The 15,562-nt window shown below is 39.3% G+C and overlaps 1 protein-coding gene across 8 annotated transcripts in view; it reads left to right on the top strand.

The window, feature by feature from the left end:
• The window catches only part of LOC126248590 (catenin delta-2), a 546,087-nt gene that overhangs the window by 419,578 nt on the left and 110,947 nt on the right, over nucleotides 1-15,562 (top strand). For 7 of the 8 annotated variants that reach the window (XM_049949704.1, XM_049949706.1, XM_049949705.1 and 4 more), the window contains one exon: nucleotides 4,343-4,446. In XM_049949704.1, the coding sequence (XP_049805661.1) occupies nucleotides 4,400-4,446 (47 nt within the window). In that variant the 5' untranslated portion in view covers nucleotides 4,343-4,399. Of the gene's footprint in view, nucleotides 1-4,342; nucleotides 4,447-12,727; nucleotides 12,813-15,562 lie in introns of all 8 variants that reach the window. The other variant, XM_049949708.1, reaches the window with a different exon arrangement.

Here is a 15,562-nt window from a genome sequence, read left to right as displayed (position 1 = left end):
TGAATGTGGTTGAGCTTTTTTAAACATGCTGGCTCTGTATTAGGGAGGGTGGAGGCTCCATCTGGCCATGCTGATTCAGGATTTCTATAGTTTCCCAAAATTTCTTCAAGCAAATGCCAGAATAGTTCCTACTGTAAAGCTACAGCTGACTGTCTATCCCAGCTTTGCTGAAGCAGATGTGTAAGTATGTAAATGCCTGCATATGTGTTCCTTAAGGTCTCATACCATGACGTGCAGTATCCTTGTAAGAGTAATCCATGGGTGAAAGAAACCGCACCCACCATCCCCCCCTCCCCCCCTCTCCTCCCTCTTGGCACCCGTGTCTTTCAATATCTACTTCTGGCACACTGCTCAGTATTTACAGCCAAGCTCTTTGCCCTGTATCAGGCCATGGAATACATCTGGTGACATAGCCTTTTCAATTGTGTCCTCTGCTCAGACTCGGTGCACTTCAGAGTCTATGTGCGCGGTACACTGCCCATCCCTTAGTGCAGTGGGTCCAGGAAAACTGTCACTTGCTCACTCTTAGTGGAGTCAGTGTGATGTTTCTGTGGATTCCTGGTCATGTCTGCCTGCCAGGAAATGAGGCTGCTGACGCTGGTGCCAAGGCTGCAGTCCTCGTACCTCAGCCCCCAAGTACCTATATTCCCTCTGATGATCACTGTACTGCCGTCTGTCAGAAGCTGGTGTCCCTTTGGCATCGCCAATGGTCCTCCCTTCATTAGAATGAGCTCCAGCTTACTAAGCCTCTCCCAGTGGCTTGGGACAATCTCCTCTCAGCCATCCTGCTGGGAGGAAGTCATTTTAACTGGCTGCGTATTGGGCACTGCCTTCTTAGCCATCGGCATTTGCTAAGTGGCGCTACCCCACCACTTTGTACACATTGCGCCCAAGTTTTAACTGTCCGCCACTTCCTGATTTAATGCCCATTTTTTAAACATTTACGTTCCCGCTTGGGTTTGCTGTCTGCTTTATCGGCTGTTTTAGCAAATGACGTGCGGGCTGTCGACCGCGTTTTACTTTTTATCCGCCAAAGCAGTATGATGAAAGCCATTTAATTTTTAGTTTTGGAGCTCAGTTTCTGTATGGTGTCTTTTTTTTAGCCCTTTTTCCACGTGCCTGGTTTTAGCTGTCTTATATTATGTCAATTGGGACTGACGTATAGTTGTTTTTTTTTTTAACTCCTTTCTGTCTTTGTGTTCTATAGTTTTGATTTTGGCACGGATGACCCCAGTTGTTTTTTTGCATCCTAAAGCAGAACAAAACCAAACCCCCACCCCCACCCCCTACTACTACTACTACTACTACTACTACTACTACTACTATTACATCACTCATCTATGGAGTAGTGTGAGAATTAAACTGGAATAGTACACCTGGAACCACCTTTGAAAAGGAACATTTGAAAACATAGTTCAGTATTTCTGCTTTTGCTTTGCTGCCCTCAACTTCATTTCATTATCTGGACACTAAACAGGAAATCTACCAATAATAATAATAATAATAATAATAATAATAACAGCAAAAAACAAACCAGCCAGTCTACACCCACATGTCAGAAATGCACTAAGGAGGTGCATCTTTTATATTGTAGCTCTGTTTATTCTGCAATTTCTGGATACCACATTAGTTTGTTTTGTACCAGACATATTCAGAGAGAAGTGGCTCTTTCTAGTAGAATTTCTACAGTGTGATCCTGAACTCCATCGACAGAATTTCTGAGGTTGTTCAGAGATATTTTTTTGAGTATTTTGGTATAATGTTCCCATGGCCTCTAGTGGCTTGTTACAGAGTAATGGCATTTTTGTTTATTTTCTTCCCACTACCCTCCCCCATTTATCTTTCTATCTGTATTGCACTGAAAATAATTGCACAACAGTGAAATTGTCAGTGGTTGGAAACAAACTTGTTCCATTCACTCGCAGTACTAGCTGTTGGCGATTTTCCTAAATCACTTCAGGCAAATAATGGGGTGGTTCCTTTGAAACGGCATGGCTGACTTCCTTCCCCACCCCTCCCTAATCCAATGGGACCGATGACCTTGCTGACCAATGACCTCGCTGTTTGGTGCCCTCCCCCAAATCAACCAACCAACCAACCAACCAACTAACTGTTGGCAACAGTAGTGACTACTTTATTCTTCACTGTAAAGCGTGCATTCAATACTGCTCAGTCTGTGTCTGGTTTGTTTTTCTGACACTGTAAATTATACAGTAACAGTTTTATGAGCACTATGGAAGAGCTTACTGATGAAGAATTGGCCAGTATGCACTTTAAGTACAGTTTCACTTAATGCAATGGAAGAATGGCACTATGAAGCTGTGCTGAACTGTTCTTCTAGTAACAGAAACCACATCACAATATTTTGAACTGTATGTAGTTGCATATGAGAAACTAGATCCTTTCATGTTACAATAATTGTGTATTAAAAGCTTTTTAATTGTTGTGAAAGTATTTGCACAGAAACAAAGGTAATTAGGGTAACAAACTCAATAAATCATAACTACATTATTACTTGGTCACAAGCTTCTGAAGACCATGCGTCCCTTACATCCAATTTTCAGAAGATACGCTTCTGACACTGTGTCAGAGGTAGAATTCACCCTTTATCCCCATACCTGCGCATTGGTCCAACCCAAGTCCTTTGGATATAAACAAATACTCTGTTTTGTGGAGGCCATGGTTTACAGCTTTGATGTTGTTGTTATCTTAAATCATATTTAATACTCACAAAGCTGTATATCAGTGTTGTTTTGTGAAGTTAACAGTTTGTTGTAGAAAAGATCATTATTATGGAACATGTAATGCCATAAAACTTCCTCCTTTGTGACACAATTTAAAAATAAATCATTAATATATTTGTGTGGTGTTGTAGTAAATTCTCCTTTATTATAATATTTTTTTATAGTATATGAAGATATGTGAGTATAGCGTGTGGTGAAGACTGAATCTAGTAGTTCCAGTAGTGAATATGACCATATATGTTTCATGTCACATCGTGATCCTGAATAAAATATTTCATGAAAGAGTTGATGAACTTGTGAATAAATTTAAAAATGAAAATACAAACTCTGGCAAAAAGAAAATTCACTAGAGAAAACTAAAATTGCGTAGACAAGTAATAGCTGGCCAGTACTTACTTTCAGGAGGTGAAAGTCCAGTACTGCGAATAGAAGCATTTAAAAATGAAAGAAGCTGTTTCTAGCTTGTGGACATACTAGTCTCTTCCTCATATATTTGGAGGGTTAGATAGGAGGAACGCACACACACACACACACACACACACACACAGAGAGAGAGAGAGAGAGAGAGAGAGAGAGAGAGAGAGAGAGAGAGAGACACCTCCTTGTTTTGGATACAAGATATTTTTATGTGTGCATATCATCTCATTGATGATAAACTCACACAACTACAGTGCATACAGTTTCCAAATTCCACAGGCCTCAAAAATATAAATACACTATAAAGAGTGTAAAGAGTCTTAAACAGTAGTCTTTGGAAGCATGCCGAAACAACTGTCTAAGATCTTCAGGTCGTTCCATTGATCTCAGTTTGAATATGAATACTCCGTGTATGGTTCAGCAATGGCAAACTGCTTGTAGATAATAGGAGGAGAGTCTTATCAAAGAGTGAGGCCATATTGAGGAGGCTGAGGATCATTTTAAATCTACTAGATTATGAAGGAAATTATAATTCAGAATATGTAAAAAAATGTACATTTTAAAAACATTTTAAGTGTGGCAGTTGTGTGTTACTGTCTAAAAGGTGCTATCTTGTGGCTGCTTACTGGTGTTGGCTGAATGCATCTATAAGACTTGCTTGTAAAATAGGTAGATTTACAAACACTCTCCAGGGCTTAGAAAAGTGAGAAATTATGAAAGCAAGAGTGAGTTTTAATGTCACTTCGACAACAAGGCTATTGAAGATGGAACCCAAACTTACCGGTAGATGGGAGATGGATGATCCATTCACAACAATCTTTCATTTGCAAAATTATTTTATTTGTATTATAGCAGAACAGCTCATCCTTAATGGACAAACCTTGAAGTGTTGCGGGTGTATGAATTAGGCAATGTTGATGTGTGTTCCAGTTCTGTTTAATTTGTTTAATTGATTTAACAAAATAATTTGAAGTTCTTACAGTGATAAGTCGACTGTTCTCATTTTGTAATAAATTACAATGTGTGCTGTGCCTTACTCAACAGTAAAATTGATGTCGTTGACCACAAAGTTGATATAATTTTTTTCTTTGTTGCAAACAATGTAAGAAAAAAAATATTTAAAATCATAATACAGCTATTTTCTAACAGGATTTTCTAATCAAACTGTCATTTTATTGCAGTTGACAAGACTCCTGAATGGCCAACTGATTTTTTTTTCTTTTTGTGGGACGTAGCAAATGAAGGTCGTCATGACCAGCAGTAATCAGTTAATTGACTCCTGTTTGTAAGTATATTCTTATTTGCTCAGATTATATATGCTCTCCCCCTCCCTCTCCCTCCTATGCCTCTCCCCCCTTCCCTGCCTCTCCCCCCTTCCCTGCCTCTCCCCCCTTCCCTGCCTCTCCCCCCTTCCCTGCCTCTCCCCCCTTCCCTGCCTCTCCCCCCTTCCCCGCCTCTCCCCCCTTTCCCCGCCTCTCCCCCCTTTCCCCGCCTCTCCCCCCTTTCCCCGCCTCTCCCCCCTTTCCCCGCCTCTCCCCCCTTTCCCCGCCTCTCCCCCCTTTCCCCGCCTCTCCCCCCTTTCCCCGCCTCTCCCCCCTTTCCCCGCCTCTCCCCCCTTTCCCCGCCTCTCCCCCCTTTCCCCGCCTCTCCCCCCTTTCCCCGCCTCTCCCCCCTCTCCCCGCCTCTCCCCCCTCTCCCCGCCTCTCCCCCCTCTCCCCCCTCTCCCCGCCTCTCCCCGCCTCTCCCCCCTCTCCCCGCCTCTCCCCCCTCTCCCCGCCTCTCCCCGCCTCTCCCCGCCTCTCCCCGCCTCTCCCCGCCTCTCCCCGCCTCTCCCCGCCTCTCCCCGCCTCTCCCCGCCTCTCCCCGCCTCTCCCCGCCTCTCCCCGCCTCTCCCCGCCTCTCCCCGCCTCTCCCCGCCTCTCCCCGCCTCTCCCCGCCTCTCCCCGCCTCTCCCCGCCTCTCCCCGCCTCTCCCCGCCTCTCCCCGCCTCTCCCCGCCTCTCCCCGCCTCTCCCCGCCTCTCCCCGCCTCTCCCCCCCTCTCCCCCCCTCTCCCCGCCTCTCACCCCTCTCCCCACCACTCTCCTCTCCTCTCACTCCACCACTCGTCTCACCCCTCCCCCTGTCCTTCACTCACTGTGTATCCAGTTTGGAAGTAATTTTTTACTATGTGTAAAATTGTAGTGTCTAATTTGCTACAGTCTGATTGCAAAAGTGCAACTAGGGTGCTCATTATTATATTTCCCCCTTTCATTAGAATTCAGAGTACTGGTTCTTCATTCTTATTACCTAACTTCTGTGCCACAGGCATAATTTCTTTCTTTCTGTTTTCTGCCACCAAATCATTATTCTCTACTCTAGACAAAAGTCAGTCATCCATCGCTGGTGGTGGCCTTTAAAATTGTTCAAAGATGGCCTTTCAGAAACCCCCACCCTCCAAATTGTCAGTATAAGTAGCCTCAGATTAATTTTATTGGATAAAGTTTCTTAGGCTAGTAAATGTTCTACTTAGACCAATTCTACTATTATGGCTTCTTCAGATTTCTGTAACTATTTTGATGCACGAGATGCCACTTTTTTTCGACTCTGTTAATACTTCTCTTCTTTATTCTGAACAAGATCATTTTTTCCAGAACCTTTGGAGGCAGAAATGTAAATGTTGTTTCAGCTAGTTTCATCATTTGTTTCCATTCTCTTTTAAACCAATTTGTAGTGATGAAGACCTTGTATCTCTCAGCATGATCAAAATTTTGTGCTTTTGGGTGTAGAGCCAAGTTGTTGTTTCCATTCTGTGCATGCAATGGAACCCCCTCAGGTTGGCTGTAGATTCAAGAACACAGCATTAAAACACTGTAATTTTACTTGGGAGGCGTAGGCCTTAAATCAAAATCCAGCCATTCTGATTTTATTTTCTATGCTAGATGTATCTATCTTGAGTTACTTTTTGCATAAATTTTAAATCCCTGCGCTGCTCTTGTGCACTAGGTAATGCTCTGGTCTGTCTTTCGCTCCTGACATGAGTAAAATTATTTTAAACTTGAGGGTTCTCAGAAAATTTATAAATGTTATTATTATTGTTTGTTGTTATTACGGTACTGTGTTTGGAGATGAACCATTAGACGTGTTTGTTTAATTTTTATGTTCAGTGTTCCTGAGTCATGGGTCATACAGTTGTAGTACTTTTCTGCACAATGTGGAGCTGTGACAGTGTTTTGTTCTGAAATTGTTAATTTAAGCATGCAAAGGGAGCCAGTGTTATGAGTGTAGTTAATACATGCTTGGAAGTAAATGAGCCAGTTTTATGAGTGTACTTGATACATGATTGGAAATTAAATGGTGCATCAAATGAAAACCATTTGCATTGTTAAATAAAGAACAACCACCTTCAGTCACTATAATGATTTTATTTCATGCTCAATGCATTTTGAACTTTGGAGGCTCATCTTCAGGTGCTTTGACAGTCTATATTGATTGTTTTTCCACATTTAGGTTAAGTATGGTCCTGGTAAGATTACAGTGGTATATTACAAAGCAAGCACATTGTGAATACAAGTTTACAAAATTAATACAAATCGAAAAGTAGCTTACTGTTTCCAGTGGTGGATACATGGTTTCTGATGTGCAGTTTATATAAATATATACACTTTTTGTTCTACAGCTCATTTTGTAAACAAAAGTCAAAACAAGTCACAGATGCTGCATTTATACAGATACACAGACACTATTATTTCAAGGAGATATAAAATCATCAGTTATGCAGGATATCATTTCCAAAACAAATATTTATGAACATGTCAAATGTGGATCATGTTTTCAAATGATTGCACTATTAAATTTTTTCATTAGGAAAAATAAACTTTTAATATTACTGAATTTCAGAGGGGGTCAATCTGATTGGACTAGTACTATCCCATAACTACTTTAATGGTAAAATCTACCTACAGAAAGAAGCTTTAACTATGAGTAACAACATGTAAAGCTCCTGACTGACATATTCACCTACCACTTAGGAAATAAATTTTTTGAAGGGAAAAATAAACTTGTTTGAAAAATTTTATATTACACAAGATATGTGGATGACTCTCTACTCCTATCTGATGGAACGAAAGACGAACTTTGAGCTTCTTACAGTATTCATTTCACTCCACAATAAAATAAAGTTCACAACTGAACACAAAACAAATCAATTCATACATTTCTTAGACCTCACATGGAGGGGAGGGCCTCGTTCTGAAGAAGATATTTTTAGAAATATCGAAACCTAGGTTAAGGGCTAATAAATAAACATTTGTTTTGCAGCTGGTTGGCTGATTTTCTTTCAACCTCTTCAGATTTACACAGTTGCAGATTTGCAACCATGTTTACGAATTTGAAAAGCTTTTTTTACCATGGTTTTCTGTGTCGAGTACAGTTAAGCTGTTGTGGATGTCACTTACTGTGTGCCTGTTAACGTGCGTGTGGTTGGCTATTGTGGATTTGTCAAAGTAGTTAAGCCTAAAAGCATCAGTGTGTTCTTTGTATCGTGTATGGGAAGTTCTTCCTGTTTTTCCTATGTAAAATGCAGAGCAGCTGTTATGTTGTAATTTATATATTCCACTATATTCTGTTATTGAGGTGTTTGTGTTTACTGTGTGAGGTAAATCATGATCAAGTTTGTGGTTTGTGAAGAATCCTATTTTAATATTGGTGTTTCTAAATAAGTTAGCAATTTTTGTGATGCTGTGTCTAAATCGGGAATACTTGTGAAGAAATGTGCTGTGTCAGTTTTTATTCTTGTAGTGCTTCTGTTCCTAATCTTGGCCTCTATTTTGTTGGATAGTGTGTCCACAGATTTATTTGAATGCTCATTGTTTACTGCAGTTGCGTTGGTCATATCAATTTCTTGGGTTACTACTTTGGGTTCCAAAGGTAATGTGTGTGTGCCCTGTTCTATATGGATCTAAATGCAGCACGTGTGTGTGTGTGTGTGTGTGTGTGTGTGTGTGTGTGTGTGTGTGTGTGTGTGTGTGGTGTGTGTGTGATGATTCATGTATTGTGATATCAGTGCAGATTGGTTTCCTGTAAATGTGAAAATTATGTTTTTGTTGTTCATTAACAACTGTGAGGTCTAAGGAATTTATGAATTGATTTGTTTTGTGTTCAGTTGTGAACTTTATTTTATTGTGGAGTGAAATGAATACTGTAAGAAGCTCAAAGTTCGTCTTTCGTGCCATCAGATAGGAGTAGAGAGTCATCCACATACCTTGTGTAATATAAAATTTTTCAAACAAGTTTATTTTTCCATTCAAAAAATTTATTTCCTAAGTGTTTGGTGAATATGTCAGTCAGGAGCTTTACATGTTGTTACTCATAGTTAAAGCTTCTTTCTGTTGGTAGATTTTACCATTAAAAGAAAAGTAGTTATGGGATAGTACTAGTCCAATCAGATTGACCCCCTCTGAAATCTCTGGCAAGCTTAGTTTTTTGTGTTTGACAAGGTTTTCTGTGAAACTTCAATTGTCTCTTTGACAGGCACATTTGTGAATAAAATTAACACTGCCAGATGAGGCAAATTTAACTTCTCTGGGGATTTTTACACCTTTGATGAATGTTGTCAACTCACGTGTATTTTTTGAGTATATGGTTCCAAGAGTGCAAAATTCCCTGAGGACATTGTTTACTAATTTTGAACGTTTGTATGCTGGTGTGTTCTTGGAGTTCAGAAATCATAGTAAAAAACTTGATCAACTGGAATAATTAGAAATAATGTTACACAAAGTGAAATCTTATCAAAACGTTGAGTGAACAAACAGTGTTTAGCAGCCACAGTTTTTTCAGTAATTTTAAAAGTTTATTTTTCCTAATGAAAAACTGGTTAATAGTGCAACCATTTGAAAACATAATCAACGTTTTACATGTACATAAATATTTGTTTTGGAAATGATATCTTGCATGACTAATAATGTAATGACTTTATATCTCCTTTGAAATAACAACACTTGTGTATTTGTAGACCTGCAGCATCTTTAAATCTGAAATTCTTTGACTTGTTTTGACTTCTGTTTATAAAATATGCTGTAGAATGAAAAGTGTATGTATGTATGTATGTATATAAACGTGTGTACGCATACTTTGCTTCAAAACCATGTATCCACCACTGGACACAATTATTTTTCAATTTGTTTTCATTTTATAAACATAATCACAATGTGTCTGCCTATTAATATACTATTGTAATCTTACCAGTACCAGAATTAACTCAAATCTGAAAGATAATCGATGTAAACTGTCAAAGCACCTGAAGATGAGCCCCACTGCTCGAATTGCATAATGCGCTGAAATAAAATCATGATTGTGACAGAAGGTTAAGGTTCTATATTTTACTAAAGTGATACAGTCACAGAAAAAACACTGACAGAAATAGGTAAAAGTAAAGTAATATTGTTTGTTGTGCACATACAGCTGAGAACTATGTCACCTATCGAGGTAATGTAATCTCCCTCTTGGTCAAGCAAAGTTTGACACTGATTTAAAGGTGCCACAATTCATGTAAAAAATTGTTTAGTTGTTGGCACAATCATTTGTACACCACAAAAAGTATATTCCACCCAAAGCTTTTTTGATTGTCCAAATATGTGGAAATCATTTCAGTAAATGACTAGTGAGTATGATGGATACAGGTTATGTACAAACTTCGGGTTTGTGAGTGTTGCAGCTGTTGCAGGGGCCCTGTTTGGTCATAACACTGGCTGACAAAAATGTGTGCCCTATAAATTTGATTGCAGGATGAAAATTTTCTTTTTAAATCTTTGTCCAGTGCACTAGTGATAGTGGTTCCTCATGCTGTGCAGCCCTCCAAAATTATGCCAAAACTTCACTGCTGATGGCTGTGTTTATAATTTATTTTGTTTTGTTAATGGTGGTAGTGGAGCTGGGTTTTGTTCGGCGTGAAAATTAATATAAAAAAGTCATCACCACCACATTAAGTTACCACATAAAGGTTGAAACTTTCTGGCAGATTTTTAACTGTGTGCCATTCTGGGAACTGAGTGAGGTGGGCCGGCCGAAGTGGCCGTGCGGTTAAAGGCGCTTCAGTCTGGAACCGCAAGACCGCTACGGTCGCAGGTTCGAATCCTGCCTCGGGCATGGATGTTTGTGATGTCCTTAGGTTAGTTAGGTTTAACTAGTTCTAAGTTCTAGGGGACTAATGACCTCAGCAGTTGAGTCCCATAGTGCTCAGAGCCATTTGAGTGAGGTGGTGCAATGGTTAGCATGTTGGACTCACATTTGGGAGGAAAATGGTTCAAACCTGTGACCAGCCATCCTGATGTAGGTTTTCCATGATTTCCCAAAATCGCTTCAGGCAAATGCTGGGATGCTTTCTTTTAAAGGGCACAGCCAACTTCCTTCCCCATCCTTCACTAATGCGATGGGACTGATAACCTGGCTGTTTGGTCCCCTTCCCCAAATTAACCAAGCATTCTGGGACTCTAACCCAGTACCTTTGCCTCTCATGGGGCTATCCATGCACGGGTAATGAACCCTCTAATAGTTTTACTTCCTCTAGCACCTCTCGCCTACCTTCCAAAATTTACAGAAGTTCTCCTGCCTGCCTTGTGGAAGTAGCACTCCTAGAAGAAAGGATATTCTAAAGAAACAACTTTCCCTGGATAGCCCAGGGGTAAAGAACATGCCTGCAAAGTACATAGGTTCAGAGTTAGTCCTGTACCACCATACAGTTTTAATCTGCTAAGCAGTTTCAAATCAGTGCACTTTCCACTGCAGATAGAAAAATTCATTCTGGAAACCATGGACTTTGTTCACAAGCATCAACAGGTCATTGTTTCAATTCAGGGGTAAACTGCCTGGGAAATCACCGTGCAGGCAGGCTCTTTATGAAATTGATGCACGTCATACACATTTTAGTGTGTTTGAAGTATAACGTGCGAGTAATATAACTCAGTCACTAATATAAGGTGGATACAAGAAGTTTCTGCAGTGACATCCATTGTCATGTGATAGGTTACATCACAGTGGCTTCAGTTCCTGCATTATTTCCCTGAGTCACAATTAAATTTGTGTGACTTTACGAGGGACATTGGCTACAGATTTTGCCATTTGTGATCTTTGAACAACACTGGTTTGCAAAACTTCAGGACAGCAGTAAATGATGTGTCACTGCCAAGTAACTTAGCTTGATGAAGCTTTGGTCCATACGTAGAAAGAACTGTTACAGTATAGTACAGAAGGTAACTGAAAAAAATGTGATGAGACAAATAGGTATGACAATTTTAGTCAAAGACAATAATTACATTGAAGTTACACAATTTATAAGTGTCCGCAAACCTAAAAAAATGGTGGGATGTGGTTCTAAATAGAGTGTATGATGACCACAGTTGGCAGTGCATGCTCTGCAACATGCTCCCATGCTCACCATAAGGTTGGTAAAGAGTTCTTACTGGTAGGACATTCCATTCCTCATTCAATGTGGTTGACAGCTGCTGGATGGTCATTGGTGCATGTGGACATAGTGCCATACGTCTCCCAATGCATCGTGCATGTACTCGATGGGATTTAAATCTGTGGATTGGGAAGTCCAGTCCATTCACCAAATATCCTCTAATTCCAAGAACTGCTCCACCTGCACGGTTCAATGGGGTTGTGCATTATAATCAATATAAATGAAATCTGGGCCAAATACACCCCTGAAAAGATACACATGGGGAAGGAATACAGTGTCAGAATAACATTGACTGGTTAGTATACTATGTTCTGAGATGTGGAGACCAGTATTTCCGTGCAACATTATGCCTTCCCTCACCATAAAACCTGTACCACCAAAACGACCATATTCAACAATGTACCTAGGTGTATTATTTGTTCCCTGTGCTCTCCATATGAGGGTAACATATTATGTGAAAGTTACTTTCATCATTAAGTTTCGCACACTTGTGTATATTAGTATGGGGCACCCTACTGGGCATTATCTGTAATGAATTTAAATTAGTTGTTTACTATTCAGAAAAAAAGAGTGAGTGCTTTTCATCTCTGGTTCAAGTTTCTAGTGGGATAGCCATTGTATTACTATTCCTGTGCTGTTGTTTGTCCATCTGCCCCATGTAGTTACTTAGTGAACGTACAGTGCACTACTTGAAACATGTTTAGCAACTTACTGGCAATGTTACTTTTTTATTACATGTATATGGTTTTCGTTTGAGTCACTTCTTTTGTATTACTCTGCTAATGCAGTTTGGAAATTTTATCAGTGAATTCATTTATTTATTTTTGGGTTTTGTTAAGAGTAAATCTTAAATAATGATAGTTTAGCTGAGAACACAGAAAAATTCAAAAAACAAGTTGACAAGTGGGGATAGTCTGATGTCCTACATATTGATATTTTGATGTAATGAATCGGACTTGTAAATGTATGGCATATGTGTCTTACAAAAAGCCCTGAGAATGGATACCATAAGACAACTGAAACTAATAGTAAATTCCCAGATCTTGTAGACGTCACTCAGGTGTCATTAATGAAAATGGCATTCTCTGGTATTATAGTGTTTTTGTTATCACGATGGAATTTCTGCAGGTTGAAAATGCAAGCTTCCATTACTACTGTACGTGAAGGAAAAGTGTAACACTGAAGCAGCCTGTGGCCACGTGATGGGGGAAAGGTAAGCTAACGAATGAAAGAGAAAACAAAAAATGGCAAATGTGTTGAGCATTGCTTTTTTACAGCACCTGGGAGAGCTTTACTGGTTGATGCTGCTACCCTTTGCTTTTGGTCTTGGCTAATCGGAAAACATTGGGCAAAAATTACTTTCCCAAGTAGTCGTAGTGGTCACTTTTGAGGTGGTGGTATAGTGTTTGCTAATGTGGTGGCTCTTAAAATGATGTGGCTAAATACATTCTGTTACTTTCAAATACACAAATATGGCAAAAAAAAAAAAAAAAATTGCGGCAGTGATTGGAAAAATTTAGGTGGAAAAAATACACATTCTGTTCATTCTTGTTCTGCTGCCTGTATTTTGAAATTTAGAAACTTAGATAATATGGTGCATCAGCCCAAATTGTTTCCTTTGCATGAACATCTAAGAATGATTGGTTTCTTCTAAAGATATCTCTGGTTAGAAAATGTTTAAGGTTTGCTTTCTTCAGGTTCAAATGCCTCCTCTTTAAATTTTTCTTGCTTTACAAGAGAACTTGGGATACCTTAATGTTTGGCTTCTCCTATCATTGTGAAGTTTTGTTTACTTCCGACTTTTGTTAATGAGAAAGTATTCATGGAAGGACTGCAAATACAATTAAGAAATTTTTATGTGAACTTGATTTGGAATCTGTGGATGATAAACTTTATTTGGTACATGCAGTAAAGTCACAACAGCATATTCTGGCTCATGTTTTAGGGAGATGTATGACAGGTGATCACATTGGGCCCTGCTAGTTCAGAGGCTGTCAGGTGCATTTTGAGGGTCAAAAATCATCATTATTTTACTTTACTTTATTCTCTTTCTCTGAAAATACCGGGAAAAACTTAAAAGTTTGTATCCAGTCACCTGGAAAATGTAATGAAGAATAGGAATTATGGTATGTTGACATAGAACTTACTTGACCTTCTTGTAATTTTACTTTTTTTTTTTTTTGTCAGAGTTAGAAGGTATTGTTATTGTTAGGTATAGGACAGTTATTGAGGTATGTCGTAGCTTAACTGGGTGCAGATGAGGATGAGAGAAATGGGGGAAGTGTCAGTGATAGTCAAGAGGTATGTAGGTAAGTAGCTAACAGTGGATACATTAGTAAAGATGACCGCTGCATGAAACTCCGTTTTCTGTAGAGACTTGCTGCCATGTACATACTAGTAGCTTAGATACTCGCAACTGTGGTAGTGGCAGTCTGAGAGTAAACATTGAAATAATAATAATAAATATTATTATTATTATTATTATTATTATTATACCAGGTAATTCCATGTGGCTACCCCAGTAATCCTACCAGAGAAAGGGGGCCTGCAATTTAACATAGAAGCCAAACCCTGTGTTGTTCTTACATAATCTTCACATCATTATGAGGTGATTACTGGGTTAAAGGCAGACTGAAATTCTCCACCTTCTGACAAGGATTTCGTCGTGCGACCTTTCGGTTTCCAGGCATGTGCCTTACCACTAGACTGCCAAGTCTGACAATACAGAAATATAAAAGAAACAAAGGAATGTCATTGTAACCCTGGAGTTCGAGTGACTTCCCTCTCTTTCATGATATTATATCCCCCCCCCCTCTCTTCTCCTGTTCACTCTCTTGTAGTATTAAATGTTTCTGTCAACTTTCTATGTATTCACCCAGAGCTTGGCGAGTATGTATTTCTGTATCAACCGTTATTATTTTTCATCTTAAGTCTCCCATTTATTTTCAAGTATTTGTTTAGGATTGAAGACCTGATGGAATAATGGAAATATATTATGATGTAGTCTCTCTTATAAAGAATTGTTAGATATTGTGGTAGAGGAACACTTATTATTTACATCATTCTCAGAATGCTGTGACATCTCAGATAGTTTTCAAAATTATTTTTCCTTGCTGCAGTACTGTTGTCGGTGTTGTCAACAGATTGTCTTATTTACCAATACGAAGTTTCTGGCTGGACTTTGGTGTTCAGTCATCAAGCTTCCCATCTATGACACTTACACCATGTTCATTGCAATATCTCGGAAGTTCTGCGTGATGAGGTGGCATGTAGCAACAATAGTTAAGGGTAGTTTGATGTTCTTGTCTGTTTGAGCTTTATAAAATTTGGATGGTATCCAGTTTATTTTGCTATTGTCAGTAGTCATTCTAGGTTATCACTCATTAATGTGTATTATGTTTTCGATGGAACCTCAGCAGATCATTAGTTGTGGGGTTTATGTAGCAATATAGACCTATTGCAGTGCCGCAAACCCGTCCACAATGTTAACAGATGTTAACATCGACAACAATTTGCAGATGATTGTTAGAGTGGCCACACGCTCATTCCTTTCCTGTTGCTAATGGACGTCATTTTTTTTTTTTTTTTTTGGAGTGTCGTGGACCTTCAAAAACAAGTCCACACCATCGTTGTCAATTAAATGCTGTATTCTGACAGTTTTTAATATATATATATATATATATGACTTTTTGAACACTACTCTAAAACTGTTGTTTGATTTTAATTGCTGCACTACCAATAGCATTGATTGCTTCAAGGACACAGATGTTGATACCCCAGTTTTGCCATTTTATTGAAAGAATTTTTCTCACAGTGCTTATGATATTTCTCCAAGGAAATTGCGTGCCTCCTATGTGTGGCCTATCCACCTCTGTAGCTGAGTGATCCACATATCTGACTACTATGCAGATGACCCAGGTTTGATTCCTGTTACTGCCTCGGGTTTTTCTGTGGTGGGAGGAC

Source organism: Schistocerca nitens, chromosome 3 (genome assembly GCF_023898315.1).
Source record: "Schistocerca nitens isolate TAMUIC-IGC-003100 chromosome 3, iqSchNite1.1, whole genome shotgun sequence".
NCBI lineage: Eukaryota > Metazoa > Arthropoda > Insecta > Orthoptera > Acrididae > Schistocerca > Schistocerca nitens.
The sequence above is the reverse complement of the archived record's forward strand: the minus strand, read 5'-3'. Positions and strand labels throughout refer to the sequence as shown.